This window comes from Mirounga leonina, unplaced genomic scaffold (assembly GCF_011800145.1).
Source record: "Mirounga leonina isolate KUSES-001 unplaced genomic scaffold, KU_Mleo_1.0 Mir_126, whole genome shotgun sequence".
Taxonomy (NCBI): Eukaryota; Metazoa; Chordata; class Mammalia; order Carnivora; family Phocidae; genus Mirounga; species Mirounga leonina.
The window spans coordinates 21,700,772-21,722,927 of NW_023270314.1; the positions used below are offsets into that span (position 1 = coordinate 21,700,772).

General features: G+C 55.6%; 1 protein-coding gene across 2 annotated transcripts in view; it reads right to left on the bottom strand.

Moving 5' to 3' along the window:
- The window catches only part of LRP1 (LDL receptor related protein 1), a 79,018-nt gene extending 57,950 nt beyond the window's left edge, over positions 1–21,068 (bottom strand). For both annotated transcript variants that reach the window (XM_035002331.1, XM_035002330.1), the window contains exons 1-6: positions 20,554–21,068; positions 12,019–12,141; positions 9,453–9,590; positions 7,231–7,350; positions 5,927–6,055; positions 5,544–5,807 (exon numbers count right to left, since the gene is read on the bottom strand). In XM_035002331.1, coding sequence (XP_034858222.1) covers positions 5,544–5,807; positions 5,927–6,055; positions 7,231–7,350; positions 9,453–9,590; positions 12,019–12,141; positions 20,554–20,620 — 841 coding nt within the window. In that variant the 5' untranslated portion in view covers positions 20,621–21,068. The remainder of the gene's footprint in view (positions 1–5,543; positions 5,808–5,926; positions 6,056–7,230; positions 7,351–9,452; positions 9,591–12,018; positions 12,142–20,553) is intronic.
- Positions 21,069–22,156: the final 1,088 nt, after the last annotated feature.

The following is a 22,156-nucleotide window of genomic DNA, read 5'->3' on the forward strand; positions in this document are numbered from 1 at the left end:
GGGAAAGTTACTTAATGTCTGAGTCTCAGTTTGCTCATCTGTAAATGAGACTATGGGAAAGTTACTTAATGTCTGAGTCTCAGTTTGCTCATCTGCAAAATGGTATGGTACATTCATAGCACTTAGCACAGGGCCTGGCACATAATTAACACTCCACAAATGGGAGCTGTTGTTCTTACCATCGTCCCCCCTCACCTTGACCCCATTCTTCCCTACCTTCTCCAACAAGTTACCATCTGTGCCTTCAGCTAGAGCCCCGTGGCCTCCTGACTAAAGGTGGGCCCTCCAGGTGGGCAGTTTGGGGCTAATACCTCCTATTCTTCAAGACTCAGCTCAGGTCCCCAGAAGAAAGCTTTCTGTATTTCCGACTCCCGTAAGCCCCAGTCACTCCTTTTACCACAGCCTGTTTACCTGACTACAAATACTGTGAGGGCAGGGTGCTATCTTTCATCTCTGTCCCCAGTGTCTGACACACATATACTGATTCATTCAACAAATATTTGTTGAGCACTGAGTCCTCACTCTGTTGTCCTAGCGCTGGGACATCACTTTTTCCCTTCCCTTCGACTGCCAGGATCTTCCTTCTCTGGCCCCAAGACGGTGGGAGAACACATCTGTCTGGTAATCCTCCTGTTTCTTAGAGTCACTTGGGGCTCTTGCCCTGAGGGCTGGCGGGGAGAGAGAGGCCCAGGGGAGATGATTAGGAGTCTGGGGGCTTTGCAAGTAGGTAAGAGACTGCCAGGCAGGCCCGGCAGAAGCTCTGCCAAATGGCACGTCCTCATGCCCCTGTTTCCCGACTTCAGCACCTCTTGCTCCCAGAGAGGCCAGGGCTCAGCCGCAGCATCACCTCTGTCTCCTGGGCTCCCTTCCTGCCCTGCTTGTACTTCTGGCCTGGGGTGTATGCCCCGCTTCTTCCCTTGCCTGGCCCAGGCCCACAAAGGCTCATCCCGGGGATGAGAGGCTCGGATTCTGCAGCTCTGATTCAGAATCAGAACCAGGGTCTTCCCACTATTGAGAAATCCTTGCTGGGCTCTAAAATGCATCTCTCTTGCTTAAGTTACTTCCTGTGGCTTGAAAACAGGGAGGGGGGCTGTGTTGGGAGCAGGCTGGGTGGAGAGGCAGCTTCAGGGAGACAGCGGGGGAGGAGAGGCCAGGCTGGAGCTGAGCCGGGAGACGTGGGGCTGGCTCGGCCAGGGAGAGGAGAGAAGGGCTGTGAAATGATTCGGAAACTCGGGATGGGAGTGGGAGCGGGGAGCAAAAGCACCAGGGCACGGGTGGCCCAAGGCCAAAGGTTGTGCTGGCAAGAGCCCCCCAGGATTCTGACACCCTGAGGGTGAGGAAGGCCAAGGGAGAGGGTGGTGGGGGGGTTGGCTGGCTTTCATACATAAAATCTGGAAGGGTTCCATATGTATAGGGTGGGAGGCAGAGAGGGCCTGGGCCGCCCAGTTCAGTGGGAAGACGGATCCCCTTCCAGCCAGGGAAGTCAGTTCATCTCAGACTCAGAGGGGCTACTCTCTGCCCCCCTCTCTGCCTTCCCTCTAGACACATCACTACCCATTTCCTGTTGTGATTTTAAGCACACACATACACACATACACACAGGCACACAAAGAAAGAGGGAGGGATAAGAGAAACTGGCCAGCTGGACTTGGGGACTCATTTCGCAACCTTGCTGCCTGCAGTGTAAGGGGCCTTTTCTGCCTCCTCACTCCTTTCCTCATGCGGCATGGTACAAGGAAGAAACCCCAGGATCCTGGAGGGCTCTTCCAGAGCATCCCCGAATACACAGTCCAAAACTAAGTGACTTTAGCAAAACTTATTTCCTTTAAAAAGGCCTCGCGTCAGAACCTTCTTTCCCCACACACACCCCTTCCCAGGGCCCCATTCCTGCAGGCTGCCCTCATTCTTTCTAGGGTGAAAACATCCTCAAAGCCAGGGGAAGACAGGTCAGAGGAGCACAGCTAAGGCAATGCAAGGCTGGGGGTGGGGGACTGGGGAGGGTAGGTCAGTAGATCTGACCTCCAGTCCCGCCTAGGGGCAGCCCTGCAGGGGGCTGGGCGGAGCCTAAGGTTCCCTGAGCCGGTGGTCAGAGGTGGTGGTCAGAGGTGAGAGGCAGAGAGGGCAGGCCAGGCCTGGCTATGGAACTACCAGACCCATTGTCCCCTCTGGGTCTCAGTTTCCACAACTTCAGTCTTTCGTGTGTCATTTTCTAAATGCTTGCCATGGTTATGTACATTTATGTACATATGTATCATTTACCTACTGTTTCTGTAAGTCAACTCATGTTTCTTATTTTGCTGCATCCTAAGCAATCTATGAAATCATAGATTTGATGTGCTAGTTATAGGAGTTTCCTAATGGGCATTACACAAAAACTGTAACAATAAAAAAAAAGTGCACGTCCACATACCACTTAAAATCAAGGCATCCCTGCTTTGGGAAAGGCAGTATCAAAAACTGAGGGGTCAGGGGCGCCTGGGTGGCTCAGTCGTTACGCATCTGCCTTCGGCTCAGGTCATGATCCCAGGGTCCTGGGATTGAGCCCCACATCGGGCTCCCTGCTCAGTGGGGAGCCTGCTTCTCCCTCTCCCACTCCCCCTGCTTATGTTCTGTCTCTTGCTGTGTCTCTCTCAAATAAATAAAATCTTTAAAAAACACAAAACAAAACTGAGGGGTCGGCCTCAGTCCTCCCTAAGGGTCTTCTGGCTCACTACCATGTTCTCCAGTCACAGAATCAGAATCCACAGAGACCTCCCCATGCTGCTGGGACGGCGGCGGAGGGGAGGATGGACCCTGGGATTACATCCCAGGAGGGAGGGGAAGTGGTGAGGACTCAGCCCCAAGTCCCCCCAGTCCAGGCCAGTGAAAGTCACAGAAAGAAGAAGTGTTGGCAGCCGGGGCTCAGTTAAGGGAGGAAAGCGCATGTGCGCGTGCGCGCGCGCGCACACACACACACACACACACGCACACGCACGCACACACACACGCGCACACCCCTTCCAGATCATGTGAAGAAGTTGGTCAGAGAGTGTCCCCCAACTTTTGAGTAGAAACAGAGGGAAGGAGCTGGGATCAAGACAGGAAAAAGCAGGAGCTTCGATCCCAAGCTGGCTCCACGGAGCCTCTCCTGGAAGCTGCACCGACCACTGAGCATGGCAGGGTCTTGGAGGGGCCCTCTGAGGGCTCTCAGGACTCCGAGCAGGTCTGGCACACACATTCCCTAGGACCCATGTGAAACAGGCTCACTTCCTGGCCTCCTTCCTTTTTTCTATTCTATTTCTGTTACCACAGTTTTCTCTGGGGCAGGCTCCCCCTTCTTCCCACACCAGCAAGCAGGCTCTCTCTGCCTCTTGGCCTCTGGGCCCCAGCACCTCTCAATTGTCAGACTCCTCCCTCCTGCATGGGGCTCCCTCCCAGGGGTGCAATGGAGGTCACAGTCATAGCCAGGAATGGGATGATTGCAGGGAGGGCTCCCCTAGGGGGCAGAGAGAAAGCAGGAGAAAGCAGCAACCTTTCTTCTTCATCCCCCTTGGGGAGCTAATTACAGGCCGGCAGCCCACTGCACAGGTGAGTGCCTGGGACCGGCCACCCGCACACCAGGACAGGCCACTCAGCTTCTCCTGTGAAGGGGCGGAGCTAGGGATGGGGGAGGGTGCTGGGGAGAGGGAGAGACACTTCCGACATCCTCATCGCAGGGCCCATAATTAGTCTGTGGGATGAGAGCAAAACAACTATCCTCAGGGTGACAGCCAGACATTCAGGCGGCATGGGGGGTGGGGTGGGGGCCGGGAGGAGGCACAGAGGCTGGGGCAATGGGAACCCACTCGTCCACCCCACCAGCATTTCCCCCCCGGAACCTTGATCTGTTCCTGCCTCCTGGACTCTGCCCCAGAGGGGCCCAATGAATCTAACAGACTGGGAGGCAAGGCTCTATTTGCCAAGGGAGGGGTACCCGCCTGAGCTTATTTCCTGCTTCTCCTTTAGAGGAAGGCAGGAGACGGGGCCAGGCCAGAGCAAAAGCCGAGAAGTTTCCCATCAGGGCGCCCTCGCCAGCCACCTACCCACGAGCCCATCGTCTGGCCCTGAGGCAGGGCCAGGGAGGGAGCTGCCAGAGCCGTTTGTCCAGACAGGCCTGTTGGGTGGGGCCGTCAACAAGGAGCAGGGAGAGGGTAGCTGTCTCAGGGGTCTCGCCCTATGCTACCCTCTCTGCCACTGGGTTCCCTGATCTGCCCACCCCTCGAGAGGTCAGCCAACCAAGTATGGCAGCCCCCAGCCCAGCATTCCAAGGAAGACATGTCGGATCCCAAGTGAGCCCTGGTGACCAACAGACCAGAGACACCACTGGGATGCTCTGGAGGACCTGGAGCCGAGGTGCGGACGAGGTGATGAGGCTGCAGAGGGTAAGGGCTCTCGGGGAACCCCTGCTAGTCCAGAACTAAGCCCATGTGTCCTCCTGGGATCTGTCTTCTGTGGTGATCATAATACGGGGATGCAATGAAGAACGAAGATCTTCCAGCAGGCCCAGGGTTCACAATCTAAACCTATGGGTTGCCTCTCGCTTTCACTTCATTTGATCTGCTCTGGACAGGCAAGCTCAAACCCATGATGCAGATTAGGAAATCAAAGCAGGCACAGGGAATTCTGATTTACTCAAGGTCACAGATCAAATTACCCTCCCTCCTGGGGGTCGGATCAACCAAGGCCAGATCTTCCCCCTCATCTCTGCAGTGTGGCTTCCTGGAAATGTGACGGTGCCAGATGTTTGTTTGTTTATGTAACAGCATCTGAGATGAGCAGGGCTGCCTCTGGCAGTGGATCTATGCCCTGGCCCCATCCCTAGCTATATCCCTTCTTCCACCCCTAAGACAGCAAAGTACAGCCCAGGGAAGGAGTTTGAATGGAAACATCCCAGAGGTCTTAAAATGTCCCTGTGGCCCCAGTGCTCTCTGCTCCTCCTCTAGACTCATTCACTGTCACAAAGCCCCCCAAACAGCCTCAGGACCCCCACACTCACCCTGCAGCCATGGATCCGTTCTGATGATGTCCCCGAGGAAAATGACAGAACATGGAGATAGACCCAGCCAGACCCTGGCATCTTTGCCCTCAGCCACAACCTAGCAAGGCTCCGCCTGGGCTCCAGGCCTTTTCTTTCCCTTGCCCTGGCTCCTGCTACATGGGAAAGCCCCTCTGCGGTTGAATCAACACTCTTCTCTCTAAGAAGGGACAGTCCCGAGTCTCTGGAGATTGACCATTCATTGCCCCCTTAGCATTTTTCCTTGGCCCTGGCCCAAAATTCAGGAGCCATCTAGAGACTAAGCTCAGAGAGAGGGAAGGAAGCAGAGCCATCAGTCTGCCCCTGTCCCCCAACAGGGGTCATCTTGTGCAGCCCCCTGCCTTGGCCTCAGTCAAGGGCTTCTTCTTTAGACTCCTGCCCCAGACAGGGGTCATCCTGTCTAACCCTCTGCCTCTGTCCTAGGCAGGCTCCAGCTTGCTCCATCTTCCCTGCCCTCCCCTGCTCTCCAAGTTAGGAGCAGGCAACTCACGGTGCAGACTGAGGGAGATGTTGATGGTGTGCTCATCCACGAAGCCCTTCAGGCCAGGCATGCGGGCACACTTGAGCTGTGTCTGGGCAGCGCTGTCCCCAACATGCACCCAACACACAGTCTCGTTGGCGTAGCTGAAGTCCATGGCTGTGGTCTGCCGTGTGCTAGTGGGCGTGATGGTAGACACTTGGGCCCCACTCAGGTACGTGGCCAGGATGTTCTGGGAGTTGGCAATCAGCAGCACGGGGGGCCGGTCTACTGGCTCTGTAGATGGAGGAGAGAGGGGGCGATACGACAAGGGGCTCTAGGGCCTCTCAGGCCGCCCCCCCCAGGGAGCAACATGGGGGCCATCTATCGCTGTGGCCGCAGGGGACCCCACCTACCATTCTTGGCCTTGCAGGAGCGGTTGTCTGGCTGCAGCAGGTACCCTTCCACACAGCCACATGTAAAGGAGCCGTCCGTGTTGGTGCATAGCTGGCTGCAAGTGCCGTATACTGAGCACTCGTCAAAGTCTGCCGGGAGAGGGGTACGAGTGTGGTCATCTCCCGCGTAACGAGGGGAGGAAATTGGGTGCCCTCAGACCCCACCAGTGAGGCTGTCCATCCTTATGGCTACTTTGGAGGACAACTTGGCAGAATCTATCACAAGGAGAGATGTGCAAACTTCATCCCCTAGCAAGTCCAGGCTTGGAATCTGCCCTCGTGAAACCCCCGCACACGTGCACATCATCCTTTCCTTCAGAAAAGATTTCTTGAGCACCTGCCCGATGCCAGGCACCGTCCTAGGCTCTGAGAATGCAGCTGTGAATAAAATATATTCAAATTGCTGCCCTCATGAAATATAAATTCTGACAATAAATGAAATATTGGGATTTCAGTAATAAATAAAACAAAAAAGTAAATTCTATGTTAGAAAGGCTAGTGCAGTGGAAAGTGACTGGTGGGAAAAATATTAAGCGGAGATGGGGGTAGAAAATGCAGGCAGTGGGTTGTGATTTTAGGGATGGCCTCCCTGAGAAAGTGGCATTTGTGCAAAGAGCCGAGGGAGGTAAATTTAAAACAGAAGAGGATGCACTGTTCGTGACAGAGAGAAATTGGAACATCTCACCAATAGGGAGATGGCCAAGTAAACTGTAGTAATAGTCCTACTTCATAGTGGTTTCTAAAAGAACAAGGTAGATCTCTACATATTAATACAGAAAAATCTCCAGAACATACTGAGTGGAAAAACTGAAGAAAGGTATGTACCATGTGATATTTATGTGAAAAGGGCGCACGCACATAAATAACACTTTCAATTGGATTATCTGCGGATCCATGCATTCCAATGCGCAGAGAAAGGCCTAGAGACAGAGGCAGCAAACCGATAACACAGCTGACCTCCAGAGATGGGAAAGGGAGCAGAGCTGAAGAGGATCGGTCAAAGGGGACTTTGGTTTTATCTATAATGCTTTAAGGTTTTTACAAGAAAACTCACATATCCGACCCATGAGATTTTAAGAGGAATTTAGAAATCTGGCGGCAGCAAGTGGTCAGGGCTCACGGTCACGCCCCGGGGTGGGCCTCCTGTCTGTGCCTTCCGTCTCACTCTCCTCCTACCCGCCGGCCCTGCCCCACGCCTGCCCCCCAGCCACGCATGCCCCCCCCAGCATGTACACACGGACACACAAGCACATGCGCTCACATACCTTTGCAGGTCTTGCCATCTGCCTGCAGCTGAAAGCTGTTGTTGCAGTAGCAGGTGGGCCCGTTGAGTGTGGGGACACAGTGGTGCTGGCAGCCCAGCTGAGAACAGGGTCCTTGGAGCTCTGCAGGGGGGCAGGCAGCACACACTCAGGCCCCCAGACTGCCACCTTCCCCCGCCTCCCGTCAACCCTTGGGAAACCACTTCCAAGGCCCGCAGCGTCAGAGATGGAAGAGGCTTCAGGAATCATCTAATATATTTTGCAAGTGAGGAAACTGAGACCCAGGGAGGGTATAAGATGGGCCCAAGGTCCCATAGCCAATTATGGCTTAGAGGCCATATCTGCCTGCCCTGGTAGCTCTGGACTCCCTCCGTCCCTGTGGAGAGGGGTTCTGGCAGTTGCTGGGGTCAACAGGGAGCGAGGACAGTGAGTCTCGGCCCCTTCATTTGCCTCTTATCTGCACGGCCCAGGAACTCCAACGCTGGCTTCGGGGCTAAGGGGGAGGAGTGGGCATGGCGTGGGGTCTTTCCCCTCAGGATCCCAGCTCTGGTCTGGAAGCACCCCTCTAACCCATCCCTTAAGCCCTGGAGGCCTCAGAGAGAAGGTCCAAGGTCTAGGTGGAAAATGGGAGGAGGAAAAAAACTGGTTCCCTCAGGACCTTTCTCTAATCTTCCTCTTGCTACTGACCCACTTCCACAGGGGAGACAGAAGGGAATGAGACAGGAGGGGGAAGAGGTGGGGGAGCAGCTGCCCCCCCAAGACCAGCGACCCAATTAATGGCCTTGCGTGGGGCCAGGCGGCCCGGCCACAAAGACCCCTTTGTCCAGCTGCCTCACACCCCCGCTTCCCCCCCACCTAGAAGAGAGCGCTGCCCGAGATGCTAAGATGTTCAGAGGCACTAAGCCTGCCAGCAGGAGCTGGGATGGGGGGCCAGTCCCTACTGATTTCTTCTCTTCTCCACCTCCACCCGGGAGCCCAAAGGTGCTGCCTGGCCAGGCTTTCCCCACAAAGTGGGGGAGGGCCGGGGTGGGGTGGGGGGACGATATTGTTTGTTCAGAAAAATCTAGAAAAGAATTTCTCTTCTGGACATGTGGCAGGAGGATAAGGAGGCCCAACTTCTCTAATAGCAGAGAAGGAAGTTCAAACCCTAGGTTCTCAAGGTTCTTTGTTGTTTTCGATGCTGACAAAGTATTCAAAGGGAAGCAAACTTGAACATATACCACGCGATAAGATGTGATGGGCATGGTCATTAAAGTCAGCCCCTAGGCCCAAGCTCTGCATCCCATCCCAGGAGCTCTAGACAAAAACATGCAAACTCGACCCAAGGAAAGGATAAAAATCTTCCACAAACTCCTTGCTCCACACTCCCTGCCCTCGGTGAACAGGATCCAGATGTGTCTCCTCCCACAGGCAGATGTTTCTGACAAGCAGCATGCCACCCTCACCCAGGGGCTTGCTCAGGCTCTGGAGGCCTTGAGCTCAGTAGAAGGGAGAAGTCACCATACCCTAGTCCCTGCCTCGCGGGCCCGAGGCTCCGCTGTATAGACAAATCCTCCCCCACTGCTCTCAAAGGACCCAGGTTCTCCCTGGCCCACAGGGGCCTTCAGGGGAAGAACAGTAGAGCTGGTGACCTGAGCCGCAGAGGGGAAGGGACCTATCCTCCTAAAGTTCCCTCCTCCTCGGCCTGGGTGCCCTTCCCATCAAGCCACTTTAGAGTGTCTCAAAGATCTGCACTTCCCCGGGGGATGTCTTCAGGGGCACTGGCTGGCAGGGAGGAGGGTGGAACAAACACCACATCCCCACCCCCAGCTTCAATCACAGCATCTGCCCTTCCCTGTTCATACTCAGGTTTCATGTAAGAAACCATTTGAAGAAAGGACCCCACGATTTACAACAACAACAAAGGATGAAAATACTGATCTAGTGCAGAGCTCTCATTTTATAGGTGGGATCCTGGGGTCCGGAAAGAGGTAGTGACTTGCCCAGGCACACACAGCCAAAGAGAAGTGCCCAGGCCGGGGCCCCAGCTGATCCCCGCAGGGCTGTTGACTAAGCCCCAAGCCCAAAGGCCCACTGATTTGGGAGCACCGGAGCAGGACAATGCCTCATCCCCACTGGAGGTGTGAGGACCGTCCTCGGGCGCTGGGCCTCCAGACCCATCACGTGCCCAGCTGAGAACTCACTGCATCCATCTCCTGGGGCAGGAGAGGTGGAAGAGCCCTTACCTCGGCAGTGAGGCCCCTCGTCTGAACCATCCATGCAGTCCTGGACCCCGTTGCAGAGGCGGGACATGAGAACACACAGCTCGGTGCCCAGGCAATTGTGCTCGTTCGGCTGACATCGCTGGGCCTTATTCTGTGGACCTGGGGGCACACGGAAAGGCTGGCGTGAGCAAGCCGGATACACTGGCTGTCTGGCCAGTTGTCCACTGGGAGAGGGGATGAGGAGACCGAGAGCGGCGTTTCAGACACCTGCACTTCTTCCATCTCAGGAGGCCTCGGGGGCTGCTTAGATTCTCCCACCTAGAGCTCTTTTACACCATCCCTCACGGGAGGCACACAGCCACGGGGAGGGGAGAACTAGGCCTTCAGCAGAGTCCACTCCCCACGTGCCCGGTACCCATGGATCCCAGCACCTCCACATCGTACACTCAGGAGACAGGCTGAGGTTTAGAGGTGAGAGGGTTGGATGAGCCAAGGAAAGCAAGAGTCCTCGGCCGGGAGGCTCACATGTTAAAGAACACCGCCTTCCCATAGCTCCCCAGGGCCTGGAGCCTGGGGCTGAGAGCCAGACCAAGTTTTCTGGAACTGCACTGTCCAACCCATAGCAACTGCCATATGTGGCTATCGAGTACCTGAGATGTGACCAGTTTGCACCGGAAGTATAAAATACACCCTGGCTTTGGAGGACTTAATACTACACACACACACACACACACAAAAGAACGCAAAAGATCTCATTACTAATATTCTATGATTAATATACTGAAATAATAATATTTCAGATACATTGGGTAAAATAAAGTGAAAATTAACATCACCTAACTACTTTTAAATTTTCTATTTTTTAAATTTATTTTTATTTTTATTAAGTAGGCTCCCCACCCAGCACAGAGCCCAATGCGGGGGCCCGAACCCACAACCCCGAGACCAAGACCTGAGTCGATACCAAGAGTCGGACGTCCAACTGCTTGAGCCACCCAGGCACCCCCACTTTTACCTTTTGTAATGTAGCTACTAGAAGATTTCAAAATTGCATAGGTGGCTTGCATTATATTTCTATTGGACAGCACCACTCTAAATGCCTGACCCCAGAGCAGCCTGCCTGGTTGGAAGGATTTGAGAAGCATCAAAGGTTGGGGCCCACTGATGATGGGCCAAGGCGAGCAGGGTAGAGCTCCTCAGGGAAGCCTAAGGAGGCCACGCAGACTAGGATGCTGGCTGAGCCCGTGGGCTGAGAGACAGATCACTACCTACTGGTTTCCACAATGGACAGGGTGTGTGAGTGAGAGTGTCCGCATGTGAGTGCATCTGTCCACGGGTGCCTGGGGAGGAGTACACAGTCTGAATCTGAGTCTGAGTTTGTATGTGAGGGTCTGGGGGCATCTGTCTGAGGTCGGGCTTCTGCATCCCCGTTTGAGAGTGTTGACTCTGTTGCAGTGAGAATATGTCTGTGCTGACATCTGCCTTAGTCTCGGGGTGGCGGGCGGGGTGGGGGAGGGCCACACGGGTGTCCAGGAGGGGCTGTGTGTGAGTATGGTGGGCCTGGGAGCGTATATGAGTGGGAACAGTGTGGGGATGTGTATAAGGTGGGGTTTGCATCCAACTAAAGGAAGATCTGGCCCCTCTGCATGGCTTTCATCACCCCAACATCAAGCACGAGGGTAACAAAATGTAGGGCATAAAGGTGGCATCAGTCAAGAAGAGACTCCAGGCTGAACCACCCTCACCATAGAAACGCTTGCAGAATATCTCTGGCCCCACCCCTCGAAGGCAGGGTATGGGGGTGAGGCAGAGAGAACTGGAGGCTCTCTTTCTGGCCCTAAAATTACCCCTGATAATTGTGGGTGAGGGTATGGGGAGAGGCCAGGGGATGGAGCTGTGAGAGAGAACAGGGACAGACCTAGGAATGCAGGGTCTCCTAGACCGTGGCCCAGATTAGCCGAGCAGGGAGAGGCTAAAGGTGGAGACCCCAGGACTCGGCCAGCTGCCCAGGACTGTGGGGTCCTGCCAGCAAGTCCTCCACCCCCCACTGGCAGGGTAAAGGCTGGGTGGGGACCTTTCTCCCAGTTTAAACAGCTGCCTCTGATTACACCACTTACTGGGGCAGGGGAAGGCGGGGGTGGCGGGAAACGCACTGGGGGTGGGGCTTCTGGTACAGAGGCTGAGCAAGAGCCAGTGGCCTTTGGCCTGGGAGCCTGAGGATAGGAAGGGGATCTGGCAAGACCTGGGGGCACTTATCAAGAGTCAGAAGTCTCCGAGATGGTTAGAAGACCGAGCCAGAAGGGCAGGGAAGCCAGGCTCTCTCCTTCCAGCAAAGCTGTCAGCCCAGACAACAAAGTCGCTGACAGGCTTGGGGGTGCAGCCGTTAACGGAGCAATCAGAGATGCCATTTCGGAGCACATCAGGCACCATGCCGGGCACTTTGAAGAGGGGGAGAGTTTTAGCTGTGTCATGGACAAACAATCACAGAGCAAGGTCCACACCGGGCTAGAGATCAGCTGTCCTTATCCCAAACTGCCTGGGCCAAAAGGAAAAGGTGTTTAGGGGAGGGATCAGAAAAGGTACTTACAAATCTCAGGGGCCTCATCAGATCCATCCGGGCAGTCCCTCTCACCATCACACCGCCAGCCCTTTGAGATACAGGTGATCTGGTCTCTGCAGGCAAACTGCTTGGGGCTACAAGTCTTAGGGGCTAGGAGTAAGGAAGGAAAATGAGGATGTAAATGAAGGATGGAGGCCCCTTAAAGTCCCCTAGGCTCCTCTTCCTTCCCCAGCATCAATCCCCATCTGGCCCAGACTCTGAGCTACAGTCCAGGTGCCTAGGGGTGGCAGGTGGCTGTGGGCTGCTCCTGAACAACCGTGTGCCTGTGGTGGGAGGAGGGGAAGGAGGCAGGGAACATATTTTACAGCCCCCGACCCGGCGCCATATGCTGCCTGTCCAGTGTGCTTCTCCTCCAGTCCTCAGGCTCAAAGCCCTTGCCGTTCTGCATTACTCCGGTCAGACACCAGCAGCCCCAGCTTTGCCGACCGAGAGTGACGGTGAAGGATGCGGCATTTAGGCCTTTGACATGTTTTCTCTTTATCTTCCTTTTCCTCCCACTAGAACCCCACAGCTGCTTTTTTTTTTTTTTTTTTTTTTTGAGTAAGCTCTACACCCAACATGGGGCTCGAACTCGACCCTGAGATCAAGAGTTGCACGCTCTACTGCTCTTTTCTAACCTCTCTGCTCAGTGTGCCCTCTGGGACACTCCTGCTGCCTGAAACCCATCAGCCTGCCCATCTCCAAGTCGTAACCACCAGGCCCCCGGACAGGAAGTGTGCGTGGGGGGGTGCCCTTGGCACAGCGGAGACTTGGAGATTGTATCAGCAGGGTTACAGGAGGGCATGGTGGGGCAGGGCGGGGGGAGCCCTGCCTCCACCTCCGTTCTCTAAAGACACAGCCTTCCTTGTTGGTTAGACCTCAGGGAGGACTTTCAGGAGATGTCGTGTGAGATGAGAGGCACCTAAGATTGCTCAGGATGTCACAATTGGAGATCTGAGGCAGGGGGATGACTGGGGTGACCTACAGGAGCTGGTTTCAGCCCAGGACGTCTTTGCCCTACCCTTCACCCCCACCAGGCTTCCTCTGCTCTTACTCAGATTTCCTACCTCCTTCTTCAAGGAAGAATTAAGAACGGTAACACTAACTCTTATTGTGGGCTCAGCATGTACCGGAACTGTGGTAAACCAGTTCTTTCCACATATTATCTCATTAATCCTCTCCACAATATGACAAAATAGGTAATACTAATACCACCATTTCATAGATGAGGAAACCGAGCCCCAGAGAGGGTGAGGTCACATAGCAGGCAAGTGACAAAACCAGGACTGAAACCAGCTAAGCCAACTCTATGCTTTTAACCCTTGCAGTCCACATCAATCTTCCCACTCCCACTGAGAGATACTCAGAGCTCTTCCTTCCAACCCCATCACCATGTCCTCCATGGGAAGAAAAGCCCTCCACCCTCCTTCGTCCCCACCCAGGGCTGGGCTCCTAGTCTCCCAGCCCTTCATTGCCTTTTCCTCGGCCTGTGGTCAATTCCATCTCCATTCAGCTGGCATGCACTGAAGACCAGCTCTGTACCAGGTACTGCACTAGCCACTGGGGTGCCAAGGAGGAGTGAGTTGCTCCCTTGGGAGCCCCAGTCCCCCTGGGAAGACAGCTGTACACAACTAATCAAATGCAGGGCAGAATGAGCTCAGGGCTGGGACAGAGCATAAATAAAGTATGTCAGGGCTCCGAGCAGGGAGGGTAGAGTCTGAGGAGGGCCACACGGAGACCGTGTCCTCCCTCCCTAACCCCCATCTCTGGCAGAGGGGACTGCACTCAGGCCCCTGGCCAGGATGAGAGCCGAGTTCAGGAAACACATCAGGGATGGCCTGGCCAGGCTCCCCCACCCCCGGCATCCCCCTCCCCTACCTCCCACCCTGAGCAACGAATAAAGGCCCCTTGAGGAGGTGGATAATGCTGAGTTCATTGCCCCACTGGGCCAGCTGTGAGGTCTTCCCGGGGAAACAGCCCGCCAGCCTAGTTAGCATGCCGGAGACCGGTCCTCTTCCCCTGGCCAGCCGAGACTGGCTGGTGGGGGGGTGGGGGTTGGGGGTAGAAGGGGCTGGAATGGGACTAAAGGCAGATGGGCTGTTTGGAGCCCAGAAATGGCCCCCATGCCACCCCCACCCCTTCACATGGACTTAGTCCCTGCCCCCATTCCTCCCCAGGGCAGAACTCATAGCCCCGTGAGGTCACTGTTTGGCCACTCCAACCCCCCCCTCCATTCCATGTCCTGGCCACGATCTCCCCTCCATTGGCCTTCACTTTGCGCCCCCCCCACTGTCCCCCACCCCCACTTTTGGCCTGAACTCGGCTGAGGAAACAGCAGCTGGCAAACTCCGAAAGCTGGAATGAGAGAGATTCACAAACCAGATGTGCTCATGTGGAGGGAGGGGAGTGGGGGGTGGGGGGAGGGAAAGGAAGAGGCGCACTCAGGCCCCTTGTCCCACAGCAGCACCTCTTCGGACCCAGGGCACAGGGACTTGGGGGCGCTGCCCTGCTCCCACGGGACAGGGCAGCACAAGGATCCTGGAGAGATATGTGAAAGCACTTCCTTCCTGTCAGGGATGGTGGAGAAAGCCCCAGGAATCTGGAGTTTGAAGGCTGAGGCCTGTCTTTGATTTCCTTCAGGGGGAGTGGGGAGGAAAGAAACAAATAACCTACTTTGGGGCAGTCTACATAGAAGTGGGGGTGGGGTAGGGCACTTGTAATCGGCTTAGAACTGCCAGCCAACCCCACTCCCCTCAGCGGAGCCTTCTGCATCTGATGCCAGCACCCAGAAGACCCATCTTGGTGGCCTGCCACTTAGGTGAGGGAACAACATGGCCCCAAGTTCAGGAGCAAGCAGCCACTGGCCTCCCCTGCCTAACCCCCTCGTGAGAACTGGGGCTTCCTAATGATATGAGCTAACACCTTTCAACCTGGTCACTCTGCATCAGCCACTGATCTGAAACACTTTGTACGTGTTAACTCCCTGAAATCCTCACAGCCCTGGGGGGTGGGTACTGTTGCGATCTCCATCGTACAGATGAGGAAACTGAGGCACAGAGCGATTTTAGTAACTGAACAAACAGGTGGTTTCCTCACTGGCCATGAGGATGGGGCCAGACGAAAAAGGATGAAGAAAAGGAACCAGCAGGGAGAACATTTTGGTTCTCTGGCACTAGGAGTGGGGAAAGAGATTGTAGGGGGTGGCAGTGACCTTCAGAGCTCCTTGGAGTGAGGAGGGGGTGGTGGAGGAGGCAGAGAGGGACAAGAACGGAACAGAGAGGGAAGACAGAGGAAGGAGAAGAAGGAGGAGAGGACTGGAGAGGGAGGAGAGTGAGCGAGGTTGCAGCGAGAACGCCAGGACACAGGGGCCGTCTGTTCTCAGCTTTGCCTGGAGATGAATGTGACCGCCATGCTAACTCTAGCCAGCACCCCTGCCCACCCCCCCCTCAAGCCCAGGCACCCAGCCCAGCCATGGCCCCCAGGGCCACCAAGCTGGAGCCGGGACAGGAGGTGTAGGCTTGGGTGTGTGTCCAGACACAACACGGACCCCACTGCCCTGCTTGAGCCTTGGCTGTCGTCCTCTGTCCCATTCTGGGACCTTGGGGGTGGGGTGGGGAAGGGGGTGGTAAGAGTCCCTGGCCAGAGAAGAGAGGATGACAGGAAAGAACAGACCCTGAGAGAGTCTTCTCCAGAGGAGGAGACCCATCCATTGATCCCGGTGGGAGCAGTGAGGGTGAGGAAGGGAGTTGAGACCTCAGATGGCACTTCCTCCTAAAAGACCAGGAGACTTGAGGCCAGGAAAGTGTGAAAGAGACCCTTGAGGCCTTTTTCAAGAGCAGACACAGCAGAGGGAGAGATAGGCTGTGTTGGCTGGGGGATATTTTCTAAAGGGAACCACATGAAATATCTAAGGGAACAGAGGAGCCAGGGGGTGGCCAGGGGCTGGGGGGCAGAGCCTGTAGGAATCTAAGCTTTCAAACATATGGGAGTGGGGCAGCAGGGCCTCCCAGACCCAAACCGAGAGCTTTTCACTGAATTTTATGTATTTTGGGTGTTACCCGGTGGCTCCTTCCCGAAGCTCAGTGAGGCTCAGACACATTTTTGTCATTCCTGAGTCTGGGCCTCTGCTTTGCGGCCTGGACAGACGTACAGACGGGATGGCTTGGACTGCCAGGGGAGGGGAAGGGTCTCCCCCTCCATCCTGAGTCAATATTGACTCAGCAGGACATTAGCCTGACCAGTGACCTCCCCACCATCTTTTCCTTTCCCCATAAGTAAAACTCAGACCCCTCGAATGCCTCCAGAAGTCATCATATATCTCTCACCGGGCCCTTATAAGCCCTCTCCACCTACCCCCAACACACACACATGGCTTATGCTCAGCAGAAGCAGAAGCTCTGAGCTCCTGACCTATTCCCCACACCTTTCACCAGTTCTCAGGTCATAGGGAAGTTCTGCTAGAAGTCTAACCTCCCCCTTTCCTTCTGAAATATCTCCTTTCCCCTGTTACTCAGCCCACAAAGGGTATCAAGTTCCTTTCCTCCAGAAACATTCTCTCCAAAACCCATTCCTAAACTCAGTGGAGGGGGAGGAAGAAAGAGAAGTTTGGAGGAAAGTGGAGGGGGGAGCTGCACAACGGGACATTCCGACTCTGACCTGGGAGGGGGAGAATAACTCCAAAATGACAAGGTGGGGACTGGAGAGCAGGTGGGAAAGCCCAGGAGGGACGTCTGTTCTCAGGTAGTTCTGGGGACACCCACAGGCCTGGATGGAGGTGGATGGAGACAGGCAGAGACAAATCAAGCAATGGAGACCAAGCGAGATAGAGAATGCCTCAAAGGGTGGGCAACCAGAGAGAGATGCACCAAGAGGATGAGAGACAGAGGTCCCAAGAGGTCAAGACAGCATACACCAATGACAGCAGATGGGAGGAAAAATAGACAGGAAGGGGTCTTAGCCCAGAAGTTGCCAAGATAATGGCACGGTTGTCTTGGGATGAACCCAGAAAATAATAAGCCTCCTGAGACTCAGAGTAGGGTGGGGGCAGCATATATCCTGACTCAGGGAGACAGAGTCCCTGCCCTAGCAGTGTGTGACCCGAGGGATACCCAGAACAGGGGTTAATGCCTCCCACAGAATAGGGAGGTGGGGGAAGAATACTGGAGCTCTTCACCCAGGGAAGCCAAGGCCTGGGAGAGACTCTCATCTCCTCTGAGGGACCAAGAGGTACAAATACGTCTCTCCCACCATCCCTCACCTCTTTCCTGGGGAGGTTTTACACTGTGCCTGGGGCCACGGCACCGGAAGCACTCCAGAGCCAACTGCTTCCTTCTCCAAACAATGCAGGATCCTGCTAACTGGGCTGAAATCTGGGACTGAACACAGTGGGGTGGGACTGAGTTCTCCAAATGCTCACACCCGGCACCCAGTTCCACCAGGTCAAGGACCTTGCATGGCCCCAATCAACGGCACCCAGATTCCCCAAGGGTGATGACCCCCCCAATCCAGAGCCAGAGGGCTTGAATGCTGGCGAGTCCACAGAGTGAGGGGACCCCAACAAGAGACTATTCAGCAACAAGCTTGGGGTTCTGATGTGCAAAGGCTAAGATGGCAGCAGGAGGAAAGAAAGTTAGACTTGAGTAAAGAAGGGCTTCCTAGAGGAAGGAGTTTGGAAGAGGTCAGGGGATGTGGACAGGGTCTGGCCAGGACCCCAGCTGACATCCTTAAGAAGCTCAGTGACAGTGGAAAGGGTGGGGGCAAAAAAAAATATGGAGAAAATGGAGGAAGGGGGAGCAAGACTGGACGAAAAGGAAGTCTTGTGAAGCAACCTCAAACATCAAAATACCCCTCCCATCCCCAAATCAATGTGCTACACATCTCAGCTTTGAAAGACCAGGGGGAAGGGAGGTGTTCAAGGATCTGGGTCTGGCTGGGGAAAAAAGGAGTTTGGAACCTTCTCTCAGAGAGCCAGGAGGCAAACACCTCAGCCTCATAACTCACTTCAACTGTGCAGCTTGTCTGATAACTGGTAATACACTGGCTCAAGGAAGGGGTGTGTGGAGAGGGGTGTGGAGAGTAGGAGGCAGTCCGCCTTCCTTGAGCCCGGTCTGCTGGGGCTGCCCTTCCCACACCAAGATGTTCCTAATCTCAGCAGGGTCCTCAATAACCCCTTTGCCCATCCCCCACCTCATCTGTTTCCCCATCCTCACTGGTAGCAACTACACTCAATTCTGCCTACTAGTGGGGTGACATTGCTCCCCAAAGAGAAGGGAACCCCATGTGAGTTCAGGCATAGCTGACAAAGCAGAAGAGGTGGGGGAGGCCCCTAGGCCTGTGACAGCAGCAGAGAGGAAAGTTAGACACTAAGGTATCTGGGGTCAGGAGGTTTCCTTCTTTGGAAAGCAAACAACGTTCCATGTCTGTGGGCCCAAGGCATGAGGGCAGGGGTAGAGATAAGAGAATCCTCTAGGCTGCCCTGGATAGCACTGGCCCTAAAGGTCTGTGCAATTCCCCTTTCCCACCCTTCAGAGTGGGGTAGAACCAATGATTCATATTCCCATTCCCAAGGTAAGAGCAGTAGAGTGTGTCTGGGGAGGGGTCCTCTTCCTGGGACTTTGGAGACAGTTTAGTTTGAGCTGGGTTACAGATGTGGGCTCAGTGGAAATTTTAAGAAAGAGGAGGGAGACAGTTAAGGAGAACATGACCAGTATCTCCCACTTCCACCCACCACCAACCAACCTATGGCATGGTAAATAGAACCACCTTAGAACCTTGGGGGTGAAGCAACCAGGGCCCTTCCTGAGTGGGCTGGGGACCTTTTTCTGCTTTCCACAGAGACCCCTCTTGCTTCTGCCTAACTCCATCATGGGGTTCCTGATGAGACTCTCTCTCTTAAAATGTTTTTTCTATTCTTCCTAGAAGTCACCCACCTGAACCTCTCTGCCTTAGTTTCCCCTTCTACCTCACAGGGTTGAGAAAAAGAGGAAAGAACATGTATAACAAGGAAGTCATGGGCTAGGGCTGCCTGTGAGGGCTGATCTGGAGCATATTCAGGAGAGATCCTCTTTCCTCCTTTGGGGCAGATAATTGACGTAGTGGTGGGGAAGGGGACAGACAGTCCCCAAGATGGCATCATTGGGGGTCACTGAAAATACTGTCTTTCTGGGCACAGTTACTTCTTGACCCCCTAACCTCTCTCCTCTAACTGAAGCGAGTTGGGGGGAGGGGAGGAGAGGGAGAGATAATCTGGTTTCAGAGAAAAACTTCCCCAATCCCAATCTGGCAAAATTTAGAAAATGGAGGAGGGGTGCATGATGGTATTGGGCCCAGTTTTTTCCCTGGATGGATGGACTAAAGTGATGGGAAGGTATGAGATCCTCAAATCAGGGGCCCAGCCCAGCCCAACCCCATGATCCCAGCTCAAAGCTTAGGCAAGACTTGAACCAGTGACTCACAAGGAAAAGAAAAATAGCTGACATAAAGGGGGAAAGGGGGCTCCTCATTTCCCCAAAAGGACGCTGTTCTAGCTAAAGCCTAACTGCAGTATACAAAGTGTGTGTGTGGGGGGAGGGGGGGAGATGGGGAAATGATGGAGAGAAATAAACACATTTACTAAAGGAGCAGGGAATTGGGGGGCAGGGGCATAGCCATAACCCCCATCCAACCTCCAACTCTCCTTCCAGTCCAAACTGATCAAGCCAGAAGTCAGGGAGAAACCAGCTTTCCTCCTCCCTCCCACCTCAGCATTCCAGGCCATTCTCCAGTCCCCTTCCCCAATGATGACATCTGACGTTTTTCATCTCAAAGCTCCCAGGAATTAAGAAGGAAAATTCAAAGTCACATAGCATCGCCGCCCCCCCCCGCAACACAGCCCTATCCAGGCCACTGACAGAGGCCCTGAGAGGGGGAAGTGCCCACTTAGGAACCCAGGCGAGCAGCCCCGCTGGATCCTGGACCCAGGCCTCCAAGCCTGGTCTCCTGGGCCCAGATTCCACACCCAAGCAGGGGGCCCTCCCCGAGGCCCTCCCTCTCCCCACCCACAGCCTTCCCGGGCCTGCCTGCCCTCTGCCCAGCAGGGCAACCCTGACCCAGCTCCCCTTCCAGATTCAGAGGCCACAGCAAAAGCCCCCCCCCCTTTTGCAGCCGTACATTGCAAATCCGGATTCCTTCACATTTCAGATGGGGGGGGAAGGATGTAGGGGAGGCAGAGGCCCTCCCCAGCCAGATATAGGAAGAGAAGGCCTCTGGATCCCAGAATCAGAAAAAAGGGGAGCCCTCTTCTCCCTTCCCAGGCCTCTGGTCTTTGTTTGGGCTGGGGGGTCCCGGAAGCATCATTTGCCCAGGGCCCCCATCCTCCAAATCGGACCCCCATCCCCGCCCCCAGTCTGGCCGCTGCTGTGTCAGCTGGACTGGGATAACAAAAGGCACCCCCTCCCGCGTCTCCCTTCCCCATCTGAGCGCAGGAGTGGGGGCTGGGGAGTGGGTGTCCCCAGGGGTCCAAGGGGGCCGGGGAATCTCACTCACCGTCGATAGCGGCCGCGACGAGAGCTGAGAGCAGGGGCAGCAACAGCAGCAGCGGCGGGGTCAGCATGGTGTGGGCTGATGCAAGCAGCAGCCCCCTCCCCTCTGGTCCTGCTACTTCTTGCCGTCGCCCCCCCAATTGGGGGGTCCCCCTTTTTCCTCCTTCTCCCCTCCTCCTCCTCTATTCTTATCCTATCCTTAAGCAAAGAGCATCAGGGGCGTGGGTGAAGAGGTAGAGTTCAGAGCCCCTTGGGGAGGGCCTGCTGACGGGGGTGCGCCCGCCCCCTGCTCCCAAATCCAAACCCTTCACCCCCAGCTTTTCTCTTCTCCCCTCTTTCCCCCTCCCCGAGCGAAGCTCACAGCCCCATCTCCGAGCCGCCTCCGGCTGCAAAAATGCACAATTGGGAGGAGGCGGGGTAGGGGGTGGGGGGCGTGGACCGGGTGGGGGAGCCTTTGGAAGGGGCCTGATGGAGCTCTGGGGGCTCCCCCGGTTTCCGCCTCCTCAGTGCACGGGCCTGGAGCTCGCACCACTGTTCCCCGGACTGAGGTGCCGCGACCGGGGGAGGGGGGGGGCGAGAGGGGTAGAGGGAGGGGACGGGCAAAGGAGGGAGGGAGAGAAGGGGCGGGGAAAGAAGGGGGGGGAGAAAGAGCTACGCGGCAATCCTGTGAGTGCGCATGCGCCTATTTGGCGCGCTGTCCTGGGGAGGGGGAGTCAGAGCCGCGACAGGCTTTGGAGCTCTGGCCAGCGGTCCGAGAGTGGAGGTCCCCGGACCCCTCCAGCCAGTGTGGGGTCTGGAGCGCCTTCTCCCCCGACTGGGCCTTTCTCCCTCGTGCCTCAGAGAGCTGAAGGGCCGAGGGGAGATTGGGCAGTGGGCGAGAGCTGAGGGGCTTCTCTTTGAAACTCTGTGTCATGCCCTAGGAGTTCAGGCTCCGTCTAGGGACCCAAGACTCCGGGGTCCGGGCCGAGGCCTGATTTCCTCGGGGAACCCTGACTGTGCCTCTCCTGCCTGGAGTGGGGGCAGGGGCCGCCAGTACGCGAGGAAGATACGGGGAAAAGCTGAGGTTTGATTTGGAGACTTTGTAAAACCGAGACCGGGATTGGGGCCTTTGGAGAAGGGGGGCCGGGTGGGGGAGGGGCTGCGAGGGCCCGCCCCCACCTCGCTCCTGGGCTCAGAGTAAACAGGGACACCCGCGGGGACACGCCGGAGCATGTCGGTCCGCCCAGGGCTTGGGGATGGAGCCCACCTTAATACCCGCCCCACCCTGCTCGCCTGGCACCGGGCACGGGAGGGGCGAGCCCTGGTTTGGAGGGAGGTGAGTCACCAGCGGGTGGGGTTGAGGAAGGGCCACCTCTCTTCACCCCAAGAGGTCTGGGCTCATTTATGTTTTGTTTGGTGTTGTTTGTTTTTTTTTTATACCTTCTGACTGATTTCCCAACAAGTCGGGGTTTTAGATTCCGAGCAACAGGGATTTGGAATTAGACGCGGGACCGTGGACCTCTGCTTCCAGGCCTGGGGTTCTGAGGTGTCGGCTGAATGCCGGACCTTTGTCCCGCCCCGAGCCCGCATGGGAATGCTACTTTGAGTCCTGAAGGCGCCGGGCGGTT